Below are 18,320 nucleotides of genomic sequence, written 5' to 3'. Positions count from 1 at the left end.
ACTCCTGGAGGCTTTGGCTCAGCGAGTGCCTGTTGGCAGAGCAGCTGCTGCTGCTGTCAGATGGTCATGAGTGAAACCTGAGGACATGCGGGGTCCTTCAGGTAGCCTCAGCCCCGTCTCAGCTGTGGCATTCGTCTCCGGCTGCACCAATCATGGGGCTGGTGGTGCCTGCAACCCCCACGGCCACATCTCCCAGCGCTCCTGGGGGGTCCTGTGTGTGTGGACCACCCCCTGCGCTGCAGCCACTCCGGCCATGCACTGAGCTGGGGACGTGGCCACACAGGGCGGTCGGGGTGACAGAGCAGCGTGTCCCAGATGTTGAGGTGGCTTTAGGTTGGCTTTGGCACCAAACGAACCATGGGGAGGTGGAGGTGGAGGTGGGAAGGGACCCCCAGCCAGCACCTCCCCATCTCTTTCTCCACAAATGACGTGCAATTGGGAAGAGCAGTGGGACAACCGTGAGGGTGGTGGTGGTGGGGTTGGTGCCAACCCTGCTGCCAGCGTTGTCTCGTAGTCGGTGGCTCTTTGAGAGCGTCATTTGGTTGTGCAGCACCCAGCACTGCCCGCGGCTCCTCCTCTTGCTTCTGCCTTTTCTGCTTCGTTCCCCCCATGCCCCCCCTCCACAGCTGCCTAATCTTGCACCAACACTGCGTTTCTCTGAACACCAGGAGCACCTGATGGTCAGGATGGCCAGCGGCCACGTGGGGTCACCCTGCTTTGACACCAGGACACCTCAGCCTGTGTCCCTTGATGCACACGCCATATGGGGAGACCTCCGTGGGTCTCAACCAGACCAGGGTGGACTGGGATGGTGCAAAAAGGAGGTTTGACACGTGGTGGCCTCCCATCTTGTCCTTCCTGACAGAATCTTTGGGTGCTCTTTGCATGCCCAGGTAGTTCCTCAGGTGCGTAGGGTGCTCAGGGCACACCCAGGGTTGGGAGGAGAGCGTGGAGGGGTGCCCAGCTTGCAGGGCTCAACCCTTTTCGGGTGCATGGGGCTGCGTTGGGGGTGGACCAACCACCCCAGCACCCAGCCTGGTCAGAGGGGACTCATCATGGCTCCAACACTGCCAGGTCTGTGCAAATCTGCTGCTCATCCAGTCTCAGAACACCCTGTAGGAACTTTCCGCTGCTGGTGTGGGCTTTGATGGTGCCGAAGAACCTGCCCTCCCCAGCCTGGCATCCCTTGCCGGCGTGTTCCCATGGCAATTCGCCTTTCCCTGCCTCCAGCCTCTCACCCACCGGGGTCCTGGTGCTCGCCTGCATCCCATGGCAGTCAATAAAAACAGGGCCAAGACTGCAAACCCGAGCACGTGGGGAGCTGGGAAGCAAAGTTCCTTGGCTCAATTCTGCTTTACACTCAATAATTTTCCTTTTCTGTTCAAGATTGTGTAAACACAGCGGCGCGGGAGACCGGGTTTAGCTCTCGGAGGGAGGAGAGGTCGTGCAGCGTGGGATGGAGGATTAGCTCCACGCGGGAGATGCCCAAGGTGTGCTTGGGGAAGCATAACTTGGATTTCTTCAATTAAAAACCGACCCCGGGGCTCTTTTTACTGACTTGAAGCCCGGGCTGGGCTTGGAGCCGCTAAAGCCATGGGAAGGAGAGGGTGAAGAGCTCCCAGGGGATTGCTGCAACCAGGGCAGAGAGCACCGGGAGCCCATCAGGAGCTCAGCAGCGAAGCGACAGCCTGTCCCCGCGGGCAAAGCACGTTCCCCGTGTGTCCGGCGGTCGGTGGTTTCAGCCTGCGAGGAGGGCAGGGACAGGGAAGTCCTCCCGCTGTGGCTGTGGGGACTTCCCATTTGCTCCGGTGGTCACAGTGAGAAATTCAGGGGATGCTCGGCGGGTCCCATCAGCTGCCCCAAACCCAACCCTTGCCGCCTTGGATGTGGCTTCTGCCCTTCTGGAAGCTGGGGGCACCCCGGGGTGCCCATCTGGGCACTGGGCAGGGATGAGGGCACAGCTCTGCCTGCCAAAACCAGCTAAATCCCAACTGGGATGGGAGCTTGGGGTACCCAGGGGTACCCACAAGACTAATTTGGGAGGAAAACCCGTGTCCTTGGGGTGACAGGGCAGGATGAGGGCAACGCCTGGCACAGCCTGAGGGACCCTGGGGTGTTTGAGGTGCTTTGGTTTGCACCGTTCCCCTAAGCTGCGGGCGCTGGGCGCATCCTGCCCCTCTCCCTGCTGCGGGACCAGCTGCATCCATGGGGGGGGGCGGGGGGGGAGCGGTCTGTGGGGCTGAGCTGATCTCGGTGCAGGCAGGAGCTGGGCAGAGACAAGGCTGGGTTGGAAATAAGCTGCGCCAGCGAGCTGGGGCGCGGGGAAGGGGCATTTGCGGGGTGGACTCCCCAAACCACAGCGCTGGGCGCATCCCGGAGCAGGGATGCAGGAGTGGGTGCAGGCACAGGCATCGGGGCGCCTTGGGCAACCAAGCGGGGTGGCCTGGCAGCCCCCAGAGGAGCAGGGGATGCAGGCAGGGAAAGAAGCAACAAGCAAAAGCACTCCCAGCCCTGAGCCTTATTCCCATCCCCATCGCTGATTAACCCTCACCTGGCCAGGGCTGCGGAGGGGGACCCTTGGGGGGGGTCCCAGGTCTTGCTGGAGCCTTGGGACACGTGCAGGGTTGGGTGCACGCTCCCCCGAAGCGACGTGACCCCCTTACCTTACTCCCTGGGTGCTCTCAGGGCCCCCGACAGAGTCATTGGGTGCTGGTACCCAGGGCCAGCAGGCGGCAGCCCCCCCGAGATGTGCTGGGGTCCCTCCACGCCGGCCGAGCCCTGTGTCCAGGGCGGTGTGTACGGGGACACTGTGCGCTCCAGGGCTGACACCCTGGATCCGATGTCAGCGCCCGTGGCGGTGTGGCGGGGCCGCAGTGCCACCCACCGGCTCCAGGCAAAACACCCCCCCCCTCCCCTCTTCTGCCGGACACCCCTCTCCACCCCAGGGGAGGACAAGGCGCCCCCAGGGCAGGGTGGGCGATGGGGATGCTGCCATACCCTGGGCCACGCTGGAGGGGAGATGGGGAAAACCTGCCCCTGCTCTGCCTAGGCTCAGCTACCCCAAATACGTGGCTTTAGGGCACGGTCTGTGCTAGAGATGCAGCAAATCCTTTCGGAAACCTTTCCCGCGGGCTGATTGTGATGCACAGTCCCCGCGTGGGGGTGGCACATCAGCCCTCCCGCACCCGCGGTGGCCTCCTGCCTTCGCAGGCTCTGCCACACGCCCTGGAGGTTGTGGGGTCGAAGCCCAGCGGGTCATTTTTGGGGCGCAGGTTTAGCACACAGAAAGGTCCGTTCGCAGCTGAAAATACACGCAAAACCCGGCGCTTTTCAAAGCTTTATGGCAAGCGTGACATTCCTGCCGAGCATCCCCAGCCCTGGCGCAATCTGCTGCTGCTGTCTGCTTCCCATCCCTGCCCAAACAGCATCTTCCTTGCTAATGATGGAGAGTTTATCCACCTGTGGTGTCCTCCCGGCTGCAGACAGGTATTTATTTGACAGCTGCCGTATTCCCCTGGAGGTTTCCTGGCCGGTAACGCAGGACATTGTTGCCCCCGGGGGGTTGTTTAACGAAACGTCTTCCATCTCACCTCAAATCAAGTTTGAGGTTCTGTTTGCCCTCTCAACACCTCTTCGCAAGACCGGACGGGATCTCCGGAGATCCGGTGGTCTGGAAAGGGGCCTACAAGTGGCTTTTATTTAAGGGAAGGACGTGTGGCTACACGGAGAAATTACAACCCAGGGAGCGCGAGGAGCTCTGCTGAGATCGGGTGGTTGGGGTCTTGGGAACACGGGAGAGGTTTGGGAAAAGAGCATTCAAGGCTGTTCTCGCTTCTGGAGACAGCGTTTGCCCAGGCAGGAGCTCAACTCAGGGAGGGCGAAGGATGCTCGTGGGGGAGAACGGAGCAGGCTGTGGCGTGGTGGTGGCAGCTCCGACCCGGAGGGGACATGGTGCCCCAGCACCTCCGGGACAGCCTGCGATAGACCCGTCTTGCTCTGGTCCTCGCCTTCCTCCTCCAGCTCCTCTCCGCGGCTATGCCCAGAGCCTGGCTGCTTCACCAGGCAGAGACAAAGCAGATATTTCTCCCCCAGGGAATATTTCCAGGCATTCCAGGCATTGGCAGGGCTGCCACCCTCTAGCCAGCTTGGCACCAAGTTATCTGGGTTTGTAGAGCAAACCAAACCACTGAAAAGCAATGCTGGATTTCAGAACAAGATTTTATTGGCAAAACCCTCACTAGTCCCGGGCAAACGAGTCCCCAGTGAGGATGGGTGACCCCCACTGCTTGCAAACCATCCCCGTCCCTCTGGTGCAAAGCCCCTGGGAGAGCTGCAGAGCTCCTCCGAGCCACCATGGCGAGGGTGATGGACCGTCTTCCCCGGCACCGAGAGCAGCTGAGGCAACAGGCAGGGGAGAAAGGGAAACATTTTGGAAATCAGGGGAGGATCTGAGGCATGAGACCACGGGGGGTCTCCCCTAGAGAGCTGTGGGGTTTTGTCTGCCTCTGTATTTGCTTCTCCCGCTCCCAGAATGGCTCCTGGGGGTTGTGTCTCGGCATCTTCCCATAAGGGAAACAATTTTGTGAACCAAGGAAGGAGGGGAAAATAAATGGCAGTCGGTCCCTTCAGTGTTGGGGCCCCTTCAGTTTTCATTCCAGTGCCAAATGAAAAATGCCAGATGTCCTTTGTGAAATGATATTTGTGTTTCCTACCCCATCCCGGGGCAAAAGAGGTGAAGAAGCTCTCTTCCCTTCTTCTAAAGCATCAACCAGAGAGCTTTGGGCAGGCGAGACACAGTCACAGGGGTTCACGAGAGCCACCGGCACCCCATCAGGCAGAGCCTTTCCCAATGGCCGTTCATACCACCCTCTGAGGGTGCCAGACCCAGAACCTACACAATCCTTTTTATTGTGTTTCTGGGACCGTAGCTGTGGAGCTGCACCACCACCACTGTCCTCGGGGACGTATTTCCCCCCTGAACACTGTCCTCATCACGCTGTGAAGTCTTGGGTCACCAGGTTGAAGACGTTGCTCTCCATGGACGACTGCCACTTGCCCCAGTTCCTCTTGATCTCAGCCTGGACCTGAACCAACACCACAGACCTGTGCTGGCACCCAGAGGCACCCACCAGCACCCAACGGAGGGACAGGAGCTGCACCTGGGGCTCGACAAGGGATTTGGGGTGACGGAGGGTGGTGGGGACCCCCATGCATGTGACCATGCCCAGGTGTGCACACATGCATGGTTGCGTGCATGCAATGGTCATTGGGGTGCACCCTTGGGGGGTGTCTGTGTGCCCACGTGTGTGGCTGTGGTGCCCAGGGGGTTGGTGTTGGGGGGGACACGCACCTCTCCATTCAGGAAGCAGTACAGCAGAGCCACCAGGAACCCCTGGAAAGGACAGAAAGAGCAAATTTCACCCGAGGGAAGGGGCTGGACCCCTTTGTGTTCAGCTGCTGCGCGTAGCATCCTCCCACACCTCTCACCCCATCCTACAGGTGTATGGGATCAGCACAGACTCACAAGACCACAACCGTTGTGCCCTGTCCCTGGTGTCTGAGGGGTGTCTGGGACATCGTCCCCTCCTAAAAGACTGCAGTGCGTCCCGGGGTTCCCTGGTGTGATCTTGGGATGGTACAGGATGGACACATGGGGATTTTGCCTACCCATCTCCCCCAGTCTGTACCTGGTAGGAGCCGAGCACCAGCTCGAAGTACAGCCGGGCATCCACACCGATGTGCTCGGGGAAGAGTGCGAAGACCACATAGTGCACCCCGAAGAGAGGGATAAGGAGCAGCGTGGACTTTGTCAGCCTCCTGCGGAGAGTGGTGGCATAAGCTGGGGGACGGGGTGCGGGGTGATGGTCCTGCTGCCCTGCCAGACAAACCCTTCCCAAGAGCTTGGTCTTAACCCAAAATTGTTTTTCCATGAGAGGAGGTCTTGGAGGCTCCAAGGATGGTCCTCCTCTGTGCTCCTCCAGGGAAGGTCTCCTGCCACCCCAGGTGCCCCCAGAAACCAGGGTGAGGGGAGCTCCCCCTTGCCTGAGATAGTTCTTACATGTACTGCTGCTTGTAGTTTTTGCTGATGTCCGGGGACCGGATCTTCTGCGCTAACATCCTGGTGACATTGAGGAAGATGAGGAAGTTCACCTGCCAGGGGAAGCCATGTCTCAGGCTCTGCACAGACCCCTGGTTGGATCCCCCTTGTCCATACGGGACGCCCATCTCTAGGGCTGGGATGCTCAGGGAACGTACTCACAAATATGGCCAGGAGGATGGGAGCCTTGATCACCCACCAGTACAGGCTGGTGTAGTCATCCCAGCACCTGTGGGAGAAGAGAAATGGCTCTGCCACCCACTTGCACCCTTTTAGCCCAGGTCTCGCCCCACCACCCCGCCCAGACCCCCGTCCCATCTGTACATCACCTCTTGCCGCAGCATGGGCCCCACCAAAAAGTAGAAACAGCTTTAAAATAAAGTGCTGCCCCACTTCTCCCCTCCTGAGCCTCCCATGCAAGAGGGTCATCCCCCACGACTTGCACGGGGGACACGTGGCCGAACTGGCCTGGAGAAAGAAGAGGGGGGGGCTGCTCTTACCCGTGGTTGTCGTATTGCAGCCTGGTGATCACCCAGACGCAGACCGTCAGCATGGGGACACCTGCAAGGACAGGACCCGGGCAGGGATGCGGAGTCACCCTGGGGCCCTGTAACCTCCCCTCTGTCCCTTGTCCCCAAAACCACGTGTTTAGGTCAGGTCTGGGGCCCTGGAGGTGGCAGGAAGGTGGCAGCCTTTCCCCTTTCTTCAGGTTTTTAAAAGAGATGGTGCCCACTGATGGTGATGTGTCTGTCTGTGTGTCACCTCCTGGCCACCCTCCTGCCCCGCTCTGTGCTCTTACATCTAACCTGGGCACCTGGGATGGGTTTTCCAGCCCCAGATGGATGTGGGAAGAAGGAATGACCTGTCTCTGTCCCATCCTGACCACATTCAGGATGGGTCGGCAGCAGACGCTGCTGCAAAGGCTCTTTGGTCGACGTTTTCCCCATTGAGTGATTTCGCACGCATGCCACGAGGGCAAGGATCAAGCCATGCTGCCCGACCAGCTCCAGGGGCTGGCGGGAGCCCCACTGAGCACAAGGCCATGCAGAGATGTTGGGGTGGGGGGAACACGCCGCGAGCAGCCATGGGGACCATTGTGCCTGTGCCCAGGTGGGCCTCAGGGCAGGCAATCCCCGAAAGCGGTGCCTACCCCAGTCTGCGTCAATGGGACCTTGCTGGAGGGGCTGATGTGCCGGGGGGCCCCACACTCACCCCAGCCGATGAGGATGTACCACCAGATGTACCTCTTGTCGGAGGTGAAGGTGAGCAGCAGCAGGGTCTGCAGGTACATGCCCTCCACCAGCAGCCAGTAGAAGTTGGCCAGGACCGAGTACTGGAAGAAGGCGATGGCTGCTTTGCAGTTGACCTGTGAGGATGAGGAGGGGGAAAGGCTCAGGAGTGCCAGGCTGGTGTCAGACCTTGTCCCGGGGGTATAGGGGATGGTCAGCCTCTCCATCCATCGGATTGAGGAGATCTGTGAGGGTCTTTCAGTGCGGCCCCAGGGATGCGGCACCGGTGCCACACGTCACCCGTGGCGTTTTCTGCTCTGTCTGTGCAGCATGGGCAGATGACCACAGGCTGTTATTGTAGGACCTTTAGAAACTCATGTCTGTGGTGACCACAGTGTTGTATCTGGGCTGCACGCAGAGGTTTCTGTTCCTATTGACAACCCCAAACCTGCGCACGCAGAGGTGCAACGTCTGTTTGCACTTACACGGTGCTTCTGGGGCTGTGCGGAGCTTTAGCCCTGCTGGGAGACCCTCTGAGACCAGGGAGAGCTTTGAGGGCAGTACATAGAATCATCGAATCATAGAATGGTTTAGGCTGGAAGGGACCTTGAAGATCACCCAGTCCCACCCCCTGCCCTGGGCAGGGACACCTCCCCCCAGCCCAGGTTGCTCCAAGCCCCGTCCAACCTGGCCTTGAACACCTCCAGGGATGGGGCAGCCACAGCTTCTCGGGGCATCCTGTGCCAGGGGCTCACCACCCTCAGAGTGAAAACTTTCTTCCTGATATCTCATCTACATTTCCCCTCTTCCAGCTTAAAGCCATTCCCCCTCGTCCTATCACTCCATGCCCTTGGAAAAAGTCCCTCCCCAGCAATCCTGTAGGCCCCCTTTAGGGACTGGAAGGCCACAACAAGGTGTCCCCAGAGCCTTCTCTTCTCCAGGCTGCAGACATGTTCACTGCAGACAGGGCCCAGGCAGAGGTGTTGTTGTGAACCTCCTGAAGACCACCCAAGCCAGCCTTTCCTCTCCAGGTTCACAGCCTTTCCCTCTCTCCTCTTTGCAGTGCTAAATCCACTGCAAATCCACCTCGACCCCTCCAGATCAGCACATGGTGCCCTCACCTGCACCGTCTCCGGGTTGAGGCTTGACGTCTTACCGTTGACATTGTGCAGTGGTCAACAGACTCGTCCGAGAAGAGGACAGCGTCCTTGATGAACACGGCAGCCCCACGCAGTATGAAGGAGGTGAAGAAGTGGATGTGGATGGAATTCCTGGTGCAATGAAGCTTCCTACAGGAAGAAGAGATGTGTTGTGCCAGAGAGGAGCGGACAGAGGAGCCCAGGAGACCACGTCTGGGTGGTGGTCAAGCACAAAGCCCTGGAGAAGGTTTTCCTGCTCTGAAATCATGAAGGACGAGGTTGTGCTGTGCTCAAAGCTGCTGCCCGGGGACGAGGTGTGCTGGGGCACATCCTCCAGCCACCTCCTGAGAGCATCCTTCTGCAGCACAGCGAGGTCTGCAAAAACAAAGCTTGAAAGGGCAACCTGGGGGTTTAAAGTCTTTGTGTCAGCAGGAAAGGACAATGCTGCGGTTTGTCTCATGCCTCCCTGGTTATCTGTGTTGGCAAGGATGGAGCGTGGCTGCTCGGGGAGGGGAGAGACTGAGAGCAACCATCTCCTGCTCACGATTTACCCTGTTTTCCTCCAGGGAGCAGCCAGCACTGAGCCCTACCTGAAGCAGGAGAAGATGCCGATGGCCAGGAACAGGGCTGCCAGGGACGTGGAGTAGCCGCAGGTGTAAAGCACCTTCATGGTGACAAAATAGCCTTTCTGGAAGGGAAAGCACCAGCGGAGTGAGGCAGCGTGGGCTGGGAGGTGGTGGGCTGCCATGGGCGGGGAGGTGGCAGGGTGATGATGCCCCAGCCCTTACCCAAGCTGGGCTTGTGCCCAGCCAAGCTCAGGTGCCTCCAGGCAGCCCGGTAACAAGGATGAGGCCAACGAGACATCTTCATCTTCACGTTTCACTGCCCAGTGGCACGGGTCAACGTGGGGTAGGGTGATGCTAGGGAGGGTACCCCACGGTCCCTGGGGGGGACCCACTTGCCTTGGCCTCGGTGTCGTTATTGCTGCCAACGGCCTCCAGCTCGCAGGCGTTGTAGTAGGGAGGGCTGGGGAAGCTCCATCCCGACTCGGTGCAGTTCCTCCAGATCAACGCTGCAGCGACAAGAAGGGACCTCACGAGAGCCACGGGCATTGCCTCTCCATCAGCACCCCCAAATTGTCCAGCCTGGGGATGGCACCCTGCTCTGCGGGACACAGCCTAAATCCCAGAACCGGCACCCTGGCTGTGGGAGCAGCATGGTACCCACATGGCCTGCCTGCCCCATCCCTCCCATCCAGATCACACCTCTCCCCTCCCGTGCTGCGCCTGGAGGTGCCAGGACATCTACGGGCAGGATGTGAAAGCCAGCATGAATCCCTGCGGTGGGGAATTAAAGCTAAAAAGGGGCTTTCTCACCCTGCGGGGGCTTCATCAAGCCTCTCCTGAGCTGTTTCTGCCCTAAAGCCAAAGCATTTACCAACCCTCCATCGCCTTTGCCCAGCCGGGGAAGCGCTCGGGTGCCACGGGGGCCGGTCGGGTGCTCTCCTTCACACTCCGCTGCCTCTGAGATGGATGGAGGCAGCGGCTCCCCCGGCAGCAGAACCCGCCCCAGGAGAGAACCCGGCCTTGAAATAATCATGGTCTTACGCTGCGTTTTTCATCCGCGTGGCTCGGAGTGGTACCGAGCAGGTCAGGAGCATTAAGCTGGTGTGTGGATGGGGAGAGGAGGGCACCGAGCAGGTAGGGGACTCTCCTGGTGTCACCCAGCTGGAGGATGAGGTCCCCAAGTGCTCTACCCACAGGGGATGCTCGGTACTGGATAACGAAAGGCTTTGGGGACTTCCCTGGTGTGACAGAACCCTGCATCTCTGCTTTTGCCCATCCCCTGCTTGGACTGCAATACACGCCAAGCTTTTGGATGGGGTGGGATGGGAAGGGCTGGGGTGGCACCATGCAGGCAGGGGTGGGCGCAGCTCAGCCCTGGGTCCCAGGGGATGAGCGATGGGGGCGGCATTCAGAGCACCGCACCTTTGGACTTCTTGAAGACGTGGAGGATGTCGGGGCAGGCGACGGCTCGGGACTGGCCCACGGGCACGGCCGACCAGCAGCTCACTCCATCCCACTCGGTCAGGCAGCCTGGGGAGGGACGGGACGGTGAGCGCCGCCGGGAAGGGACGTGCTGGGGACACACACACACAGACACACAGCCCCCCCGGTGCCCAGGCACAGCCGGCGGCAGGCACGGCTGCGTGGATGTAACGGGAGAGCGGAGAGTGTCCTGCCGTCACCCGATCCACGGGGCCATGCCGTACCCCCTCAGGAATTAGGAGCATTCTGGCTCCAGTTCTGAGAACGACCTCCCCCAGCGCTGAGATCTCCTTTTAGCCCCGCGGCGGGACGGGACCTGGTATTTCCTGGGGCTACATCACACCCAGAGCTCCTGCATGGAGAGAGACCCCGGGGGACGAGGGTGCGGGAAGGGCTGGGACTTTCCTGGTGGCATCTCAAATAAAGCAGGTTTATGTGGGATTTCTGCACCCAGCAGCCGTGGTGGCCCAGCTCGGGATGTCTCTCCAGCCCGAAGGAAGAGGACAGGAGAAAGCAGCGCAAGACTTGCTGGAGAGCAACTAGCTTAAACATGCTTTGCTTCCTTCTCTAGCACTAAGTTCAGCTTTAAAGGACTCTCCAATCGCCTTGGAAACGAGCACGGCCGAGCAGATGCGGGGCCTTGAGGAATTAGTGCTGCAGCACACCGGGATGAAACATAGACATCACACTTCCAGGACAGCTCTCCTCCTTGCACATGTACATTATTAACCTCGTAGATATACATTATTAACCTGGAGGCACGTCTATTCCCAGCCAGGGAATGCGGACTCAGACAATTCTAATTAGTTTTCTCTGATTTTCAGCAAAAGCAGTCTGTAGGCACCCGACCAGGCTTGGAGGGATTTGCAGGGCTGTCATTACAACGTCAAGGCACGTCTTAATTTTGGCTCTGGAGGACAGGTGAACCGAGCACAGCTATTGGGACCGACGCTGAGAGCGGTTGCTGCATTTCTTGGGGTCTGAGCGAAACATCTGGATGTGTCTGTACGGCAGAGCCACCCTGCTGTGTATAGGTGCCTCTCTCACGGTATGAACGAGCTCTTCCAGCACAGCGAGTGCTGTGGGACCACTTGGTGGGGAGCCAGAGGAGCCGCCTGTGACACAGGGACTGAGCTGGGATTCACGCAGCTCTGCAGCGCAATCCTGGGGAATAAAGTCACCCCTCCATTCGGATGGGGGGAAAAGGTTTAAGTCTCCCTTCCCACCCCGTTCCCCTCTCCTGGGCTGCTGCAGCATCTAAAGAAAGCCCCGTTTCCTAGCGGTGTGCAAAATGGGGACCGCTCTCCCATGCAGAAGAGGCGATGGAGGCAACTTCTGGGTGGAGAGGGCGAAAAAAACATGAGCAAAGGAACAGGCAACGTGTCTCATTGCCCACCTCGCAGCCAAGAGCTATGCCTTCAGTGTCCCCGCATTGTTGATCCCCAGAGGCCACTACGTCCTCGTGCTGTCCCCTCTCCCCAGGCTCCCAACCGGCCGAAAAGAGCATTTTTTTTCCCTCAAAACGCAGTTTGATGGGAAGTTCCTGCCCAGCATTTCTACTGGTTAATTATATGCAGACCTGCCAGGGTCTGACTCCCTATTTTTTGCTGCTCTAAATGGTACCTGGAAACCTCCAAAACAGCTCATCTGAGTCTCACCAGCAGGTTATTTCTTCCCAACTCTCTCCGAGCAGTAAATGCTGTGAGCTCCGGAGCGGACTTTGAAGGGAAAGCGTTGCAAACGCGATCTCTAACCAGACTTAGGGCCCCCCCCGGCGGGTTCCCCAGCAGGATGCTGAAGCCTGAGGTCCCCGTCCTGCTCCTTCACGCTATATTGCCACCACATCCAGGGTATCTGAGCCTTCCCCTCCATCGTCACTTCGTGCCACGCTCTCGGCAGGACCCTCCCCACGCTGGCACAAGCACGCAAGGGGGAAAGGATAAACTCAGTTCAGGTGGGCAGCGGAGGAGGCAGTCAAGCAAGAAACCTGGGATTAAATACTGATTTTAATTATGCATTCATGCTTCTTGCTTATTTTCCAACAGTGAGTTTCCTTCCCCCCAGCTGGCACGATCTGGGCTGAAAAGTGGACCTTTTCCAATCAACTTGGCTTTTCTCTGCTAAGCTGGATGATATGTTATATCTCTGCACAGTTACTTAAGCAATTTTGCACCTTAACATGCATTTATTGAGATGCTTCATTTTTACATTTGTATTAGATGAAAACCTGTTGAATGACGCATTTCTTATTCAGTAGGTGATAATTTTTACCCAGAATTTGAGCCGAGCTGCTTTTGGATGGAAATTGAAATGCAATTAAAAAAAAAAAAAAAAAAAAGTACTAAAGCAGTGCTTTAAAACTGTTTTTCAATTAGTTAATTGGTTTAAAAGTCCCGGATATGTAAGAATTAAGTTGCTCAAAAACATGTTTCGCATTAAAACTAACTGAATTAGGAGGACACGAAGTAGTGACATGCACCGGGTGACACTCCTGCTGATGGCCAGGGCTCCGCATCGCCCATGCCTGTATCCCTGCCTGGTCCTGGAGCATCGGTGCAGGGGGGACAGGAGCGGGCACGAGGCTCTGCTTGGGATATGGACCACACCGTCGTTTCGTTGCCATATGCCTTAAATCCGTGGGGTACTCAGCCCCTGAAGTTATTTGCATCCCTCAGCCCACCCGAACCCCCCCGGGTGAAATCTCAGCCTCCCTCTCTCCCTGCAGCAGCAATTTTGGGGCTCTCCAGGGATGCTTAGAACCAAAGAAGCATAGAATTGTTTTGGTTGGAAGAGACCTTGAAGATCATCGAGTCCAACCATCAAACCACCACTAACCCACGTCCCTCAGCACCACCTCTGCCTTTCTTTTCAATACCTCCAGGGATGGAGACTCCACCGCTGCCCTGGGAAGCCTGTGCCAATGCTTGACAACCCTTTTGGTGAAGGAATTTTTCCTTATATCCATCCTAAACCTCCCCTGGTGCAACATGAGGCCATTTCCCCCTGTCCTTACCCTTCACCTCGGCGCTGGTCTCCATTTTCCTGAAAATACCTGCTCTTCTGCAACCCCCCCCTGCCATGGATGACCCTCCAAAGACTCCCTTAGCAAATCCCCCTCCTCCTCCTGAGGAAGACGAGCCCCGTGCATGGCGGGCAGCCCGCACTCACCTTGCTGCCCGGGGGATCCCGGGGGAGATGGCGTTTGGCTTTCCCTCCTGATAATCTCCAGACATTCAGCTTCTTGCTCTTGGAAGTAGAGGACGATGGAGCAGTCGGGATGTGTCGCTCGCACCTTGGGAAGGGGGAAAGGGCAGACAGTAGGATGCCGGGCATTAAAAGACCCGAGCAGGCGGGATACCAGCCCATATTCAATATTCCTGCTGCAGCCAGCCCCAGGAGAGCTTCTCTACGTAACCGTGCTTTTGGACCCTGACATTTCCTTAGCTTTCTACTGTTTGCCTTGTAAACACCACAAAGAACCACCGCAATTATTTCTAATTCCCTCTGAAAGCGTGTGATGCTTAAGGGCATCGCGCCGCCAAGACGCAAGCTCTGTGCAGAGAAGCTGAGCTTAAAGACGGGGGGGCCGACCCCGTCAGCGGGGCAGTGGCGAGCACCTTCAAAGCCTGAGCAAGGAAACCTTGTAATTAGAGATTTGAAAAAACACCCCCCCCCCCTATTTGGGCATGTCTAATCCTTCCCTTGCCAGCTGGGTTTATGCTCACACGGGTTTTGCTCACGTTCAGGCTGGTGTATTTTAATCAGAGGCATTGGTAATGGCCGTTGGAGCTCACCCATCTCCTGTTCCCCTTTTTTTGGGGGAGACACTGCGAAACAGCCACACTGACCTCCTTAAAGCTCTTGGATTGGCTAACAGAAGTGCTGAAACACCATGGAGTGTGCCCCGACCCCACAGCTCCCCAAAAATGCAAGGGATGTGGTGACTCAGCGCGCCAGGGGAGAATCTGCCCCGGGAATATCCCGCTTTTGGGGTTTGCCCCCTTGGCTTCCAGCAGGAGAGCCGGGAGATTGAGGATGAACTGAGAGCAGGCCATGAATTCTGCATGCCCATTCCCAAGCATCCATGCCCATTCCCTTCCATCCGTGCCCATTCCCTTCCATCCGTGCCCATTCCCATTCATCCGTGCCCATTCCCATCCATCCGTGCCCATTCCCTTCCATCTGTGCCCATTCCCTTCCATCCATGCCTATTCCCATCCATCCATGCCCCTTCCCTTCCATCCATGCCCATTCCCTTCCATCCGTGCCCATTCCCTTCCATCCGTGCCCATTCCCATTCATCCGTGCCCATTCCCATCCATCCATGCCCATTCCCTTCCATCCGTGCCCATTCCCTTCCATCCATGCGTATTCCCATCCATCCATGCCCATTCCCATTCATCCATACCCATTCCCTTCCATCTGTGCCCATTCCCAAGCATCTGTGCCCATTCCCATCCATCCATCCCATTCCCTTCCATCCATGTTCATTCCCTTCCATCTGTGCCCATTCCCATCCATCCATGCCCATTCCCATCCATCCATGCCCATTCCCTTCCATCTACGCCCATGGGGAGATGCCGTGGGGGCTGCAGCATCTGGAGACGGGGCACATCTGGGGCAGGGTTTTTTGGGCTAAGGACACAGGATTCGGCTGCTGATGGTTTTAGGTGTGTGAACAGATATATAAAAGCTGGAGAAATAGAGGGATGAGGGTGGGTGAGCGGACCCAAGGACTGGAGGGAAGTTTGAGGCATTAAAGCATTGTTTGGCTTAGTCCTGTCCTTCCCTGTGCTGTCCTGGACACAGTGCAGCCACTCCTCTGGGGTCCCTTCACCTCCCTCAGGAGATTTAGTTTCCTTTTCCTGCTGAACACAAGATTTACAAGGAAATTCCCGGTCTGCAAAATGCATTTTGGTGACGGCTGCTGGGCACAGCACTGAGAAAACACACTGCTTCATCGTAGTGATCAAGGATCTGGACTGGGCAGAGGTGCCGCAGCCCCTTTTAGCTGCAAAGCTGATAGTTTTTATTATTTATGGCAACGCAGCATGACTGCCGGAGCAGCGGAGCGGGTAATGTGCAGTGCTCCCTTCGGCGCTTGCTTCAAGGCAGGCAATTCCTTGCTGTGCCTCAGTTTCCCCATCTGGGAAGGGGCATGATGCCATCGCTCTCCTTATAAAGCTCTCAAAGCCTTCAGTGCTCCACTGGCCCTGCTTGCTTTTCCTGCTCTTTCCCCTTTCCCTCTCTTTTTTTTCCCTTTTTGTTCTTTTGTTCTTTTTTCTTTTGTTCTTTTTTTCTTTTTTCTTTTTTCTTTTTTTTCTTTTTTCTTTTTTCTTTTTTCTTTTTTCTTTTTTCTTTTCCTCTTTCCTTTTCCCTTCCCTTCCCTTCCCTTCCCTTCCCTTCCCTTCCCTTCCCTTCCCTTCCCTTCCCTTCCCCTCCCTTTTCCTTCCCCTCCTTTTTCCTTCCCCTCCCTTTTCCTTCCCTTTTCCTTCCCTTTTCCTTCCCTTTTCCTTCCCTTTACTTTTCCTTTGCTTTTCCTTCCCTTTCCTTTCCCTTTCTCCTTCCTTTTTTCCCTTCTTTTCCCCCTTCCTTTTCCCCCCTTCCTTTTCCCCCCTCCTTCCCTTTTGCTTTCCGTTATTCAAATCCTCCATATTAGCTCAAGAACTTGTGGAGCCAAGCAGCGCCGGGAGAAATCCCGAAGGCTTCGCAGAGAAACGCCGAGCCGAAACCCTCTCCCATCAGAGCCCTCCACCCACTGGCATTTGCCGCCAGAGCGATTTACTGAGTTCGGGACGGGTTTGCCGCACGGCTGCCAGACTCACCGCGCATTGCTCTGGCAGCTCCGTGTCCCCCACGGTTCAGCGGGGACTCAGCACCAGCAGGATGGGGAGCACCCTGTGCACAGCCCTTGCCCCCTGCAACCCTCCGGCCATCCCAACCTTCGCGCCTGCGGATGCTCCCCCAGGCCCTCGGGGCTCCTTGGAGGCATGGAGGATGATGTGAGCGAAGCCCCTTCCTCCAGGACCAGGATCCACGTCAGGATGGAGGGGACCGTCCCCAGGGCAAGGCAGAGCGGGGTCACCCTCCCCGGGGGATGCTCTGGAGCAGCCTCTGGAGCTGAATCCCACCGGAGCTTTGCCGGCTGGACCCCGAGTGTTGTGCCAGCCCCGGGGCGCAGGGGGGTCCTGGCATGGCCCACCTCCCTCCCTGCGCTGCATGTCAGCAAATCCTCCCCCAGAAGCTGCCGTGAAAGCACTGGAGTGGGTGCAGCGGTGCCGGCAGCTCGCAGGACTGTGGCTTGGTGTCACCCCAGGGTCGGGCAGCTCGAGGGATGGGGACAGGGACGGGGATGTGCTGGGGGAGACCTGACCCCTTGACCAGGCACGCTGCTCCCCAGGGCTGGCCGGACCCCAAAAGTGGCTGTGACAGGCAGGGGACCGCCACGCACACTGCCCACCCTCTCCCCTCCGCCGTCCCATCGTCCCCCGGGACACTTACCCGAAGCGTCGGGAGTGTGAGCAGCAGGACCAGCAGTACGCAGGTACCGGGGGGTTGCCATGGGCCCCCCATGGCCGGAGCCAACCCCGCGTTGCCCTGTCCGCGGGTGTCCCGGCTCAGTCCCCGCGGGGTTGGGGACACCCCAGCTCCTCCTGCATGGCCCCGTGGGTGGGGGGCCGCAGCAGCACCCCGGCTCCCGGGGGCGACCCAGCACCCCGCTCCCCCTAACCCCGCTTTCGCTGCTCCTTCCCCAGCCCTGTCCTGCTCCCGGCTCCCTCCGGGAACCTTTCCCGTGGTGGATGCTGAGTCCCACTCGGGTGGCCCCGACCCTCTCCCCCCGTGCCCACCCGGCTCGGACTGTGTCCCCCCGACCCTGCCCAGCACCGACGGGCTCCGTCTCTCTGCGAGACTGAATGTCACAGCTCCTGGATCTGGTAATATGGCAGGCTCCACCCTCCGCTCCCCCTCCCCACGCAGAGGGCTGGATGCGAGGGGGGGGACACCCCAGCCTGCCACTGCCCAGCCACCGCCGGGCTCCCAGCACCCCTTTATCTGCTCCCATCAGGGACCTGGGGACCCCCAGGCTGGGCCCAAGGGGGTTGCGCAGGGGGGGCACGGAGCCCTCTCGCCTGCTCCTTGGATGCTGCTGAGCTGGAAAACCGCTGGCCGAAGGCTGTGGGAAGTGGGGGTGCGGCCAGGATGGGGTGCGCAGGGGCACGCCGCGGGTTGCCGCACTCGCCGGCCGTCTCCACGCCAGGACCCGGGACGAGAGGAAGGCGGGAGAGCTCAAAGGAGATGCGGTGATGCGGGAGCTGTGCACGAACACACGCCCTGACAACGTGTGCGCGTGGCTGGGCGACCACGCGTGCACGTGGGCTGGGGGCAGCGATGCTCCTCCAAGCCCTGCCTGCCCAGGAGGCTCCGCCGCCCATGGCACAGCAGCGCTGCCATCGCTGTCCCCAGCTGCGCCCTCCCTCTCCCCCCCTGGGACACCCCCCACCCCTTTTCCCTCTGCAAAATAACCTTAATTCTGCCCCAACTGAGGTTTTCGGTCTCAGCTGAGCTCGTGATCTTGGTGGTTCGGTGCCACCAGGGCTCCGGGTGCTGTAACATCGGTACCGAACCAGAGGAAAAGAGATGGGGTGCTGGTGGGGACCCCCCGCCCCCCCGGGAGTGGGAACAAACCGTGATGGACACACACATCACAACCCACCCGGCGCAGCATCCCTCCCAGGCATGGGGCTGCCCTCCGGGCCAGCTACGGACCCCCACACCCCCACCTAGGCTCTTCTCCTTATATATATAT

At 58.6% G+C, this 18,320-nt stretch overlaps 1 protein-coding gene across 1 annotated transcript; it reads right to left on the bottom strand.

Moving 5' to 3' along the window:
* Nucleotides 1-4,991: 4,991 nt before the first annotated feature.
* Nucleotides 4,992-17,086, bottom strand: LOC309681075 (vasoactive intestinal polypeptide receptor 1-like; the record flags this gene model as incomplete). The annotated part of the gene is made up of 13 exons (XM_082494878.1): nt 4,992-5,084; nt 5,351-5,392; nt 5,688-5,817; nt 6,059-6,150; nt 6,260-6,326; nt 6,598-6,658; nt 7,310-7,463; nt 8,483-8,615; nt 9,056-9,153; nt 9,428-9,537; nt 10,454-10,561; nt 13,682-13,805; nt 17,015-17,086. 13 exons carry the CDS (start codon nt 17,084-17,086, stop codon nt 4,992-4,994), a joined length of 1,284 nt encoding a protein of 427 aa, XP_082351004.1.
* Between the last annotated feature and the right edge of the window lie 1,234 nt (nt 17,087-18,320).

The sequence above is a fragment of the Vanellus vanellus genome (assembly GCF_965231255.1).
Source record: "Vanellus vanellus genome assembly, chromosome: 24".
Classification (NCBI taxonomy): Eukaryota; Metazoa; Chordata; class Aves; order Charadriiformes; family Charadriidae; genus Vanellus; species Vanellus vanellus.
This window is presented reverse-complemented; position numbering and strand designations above follow the sequence as displayed.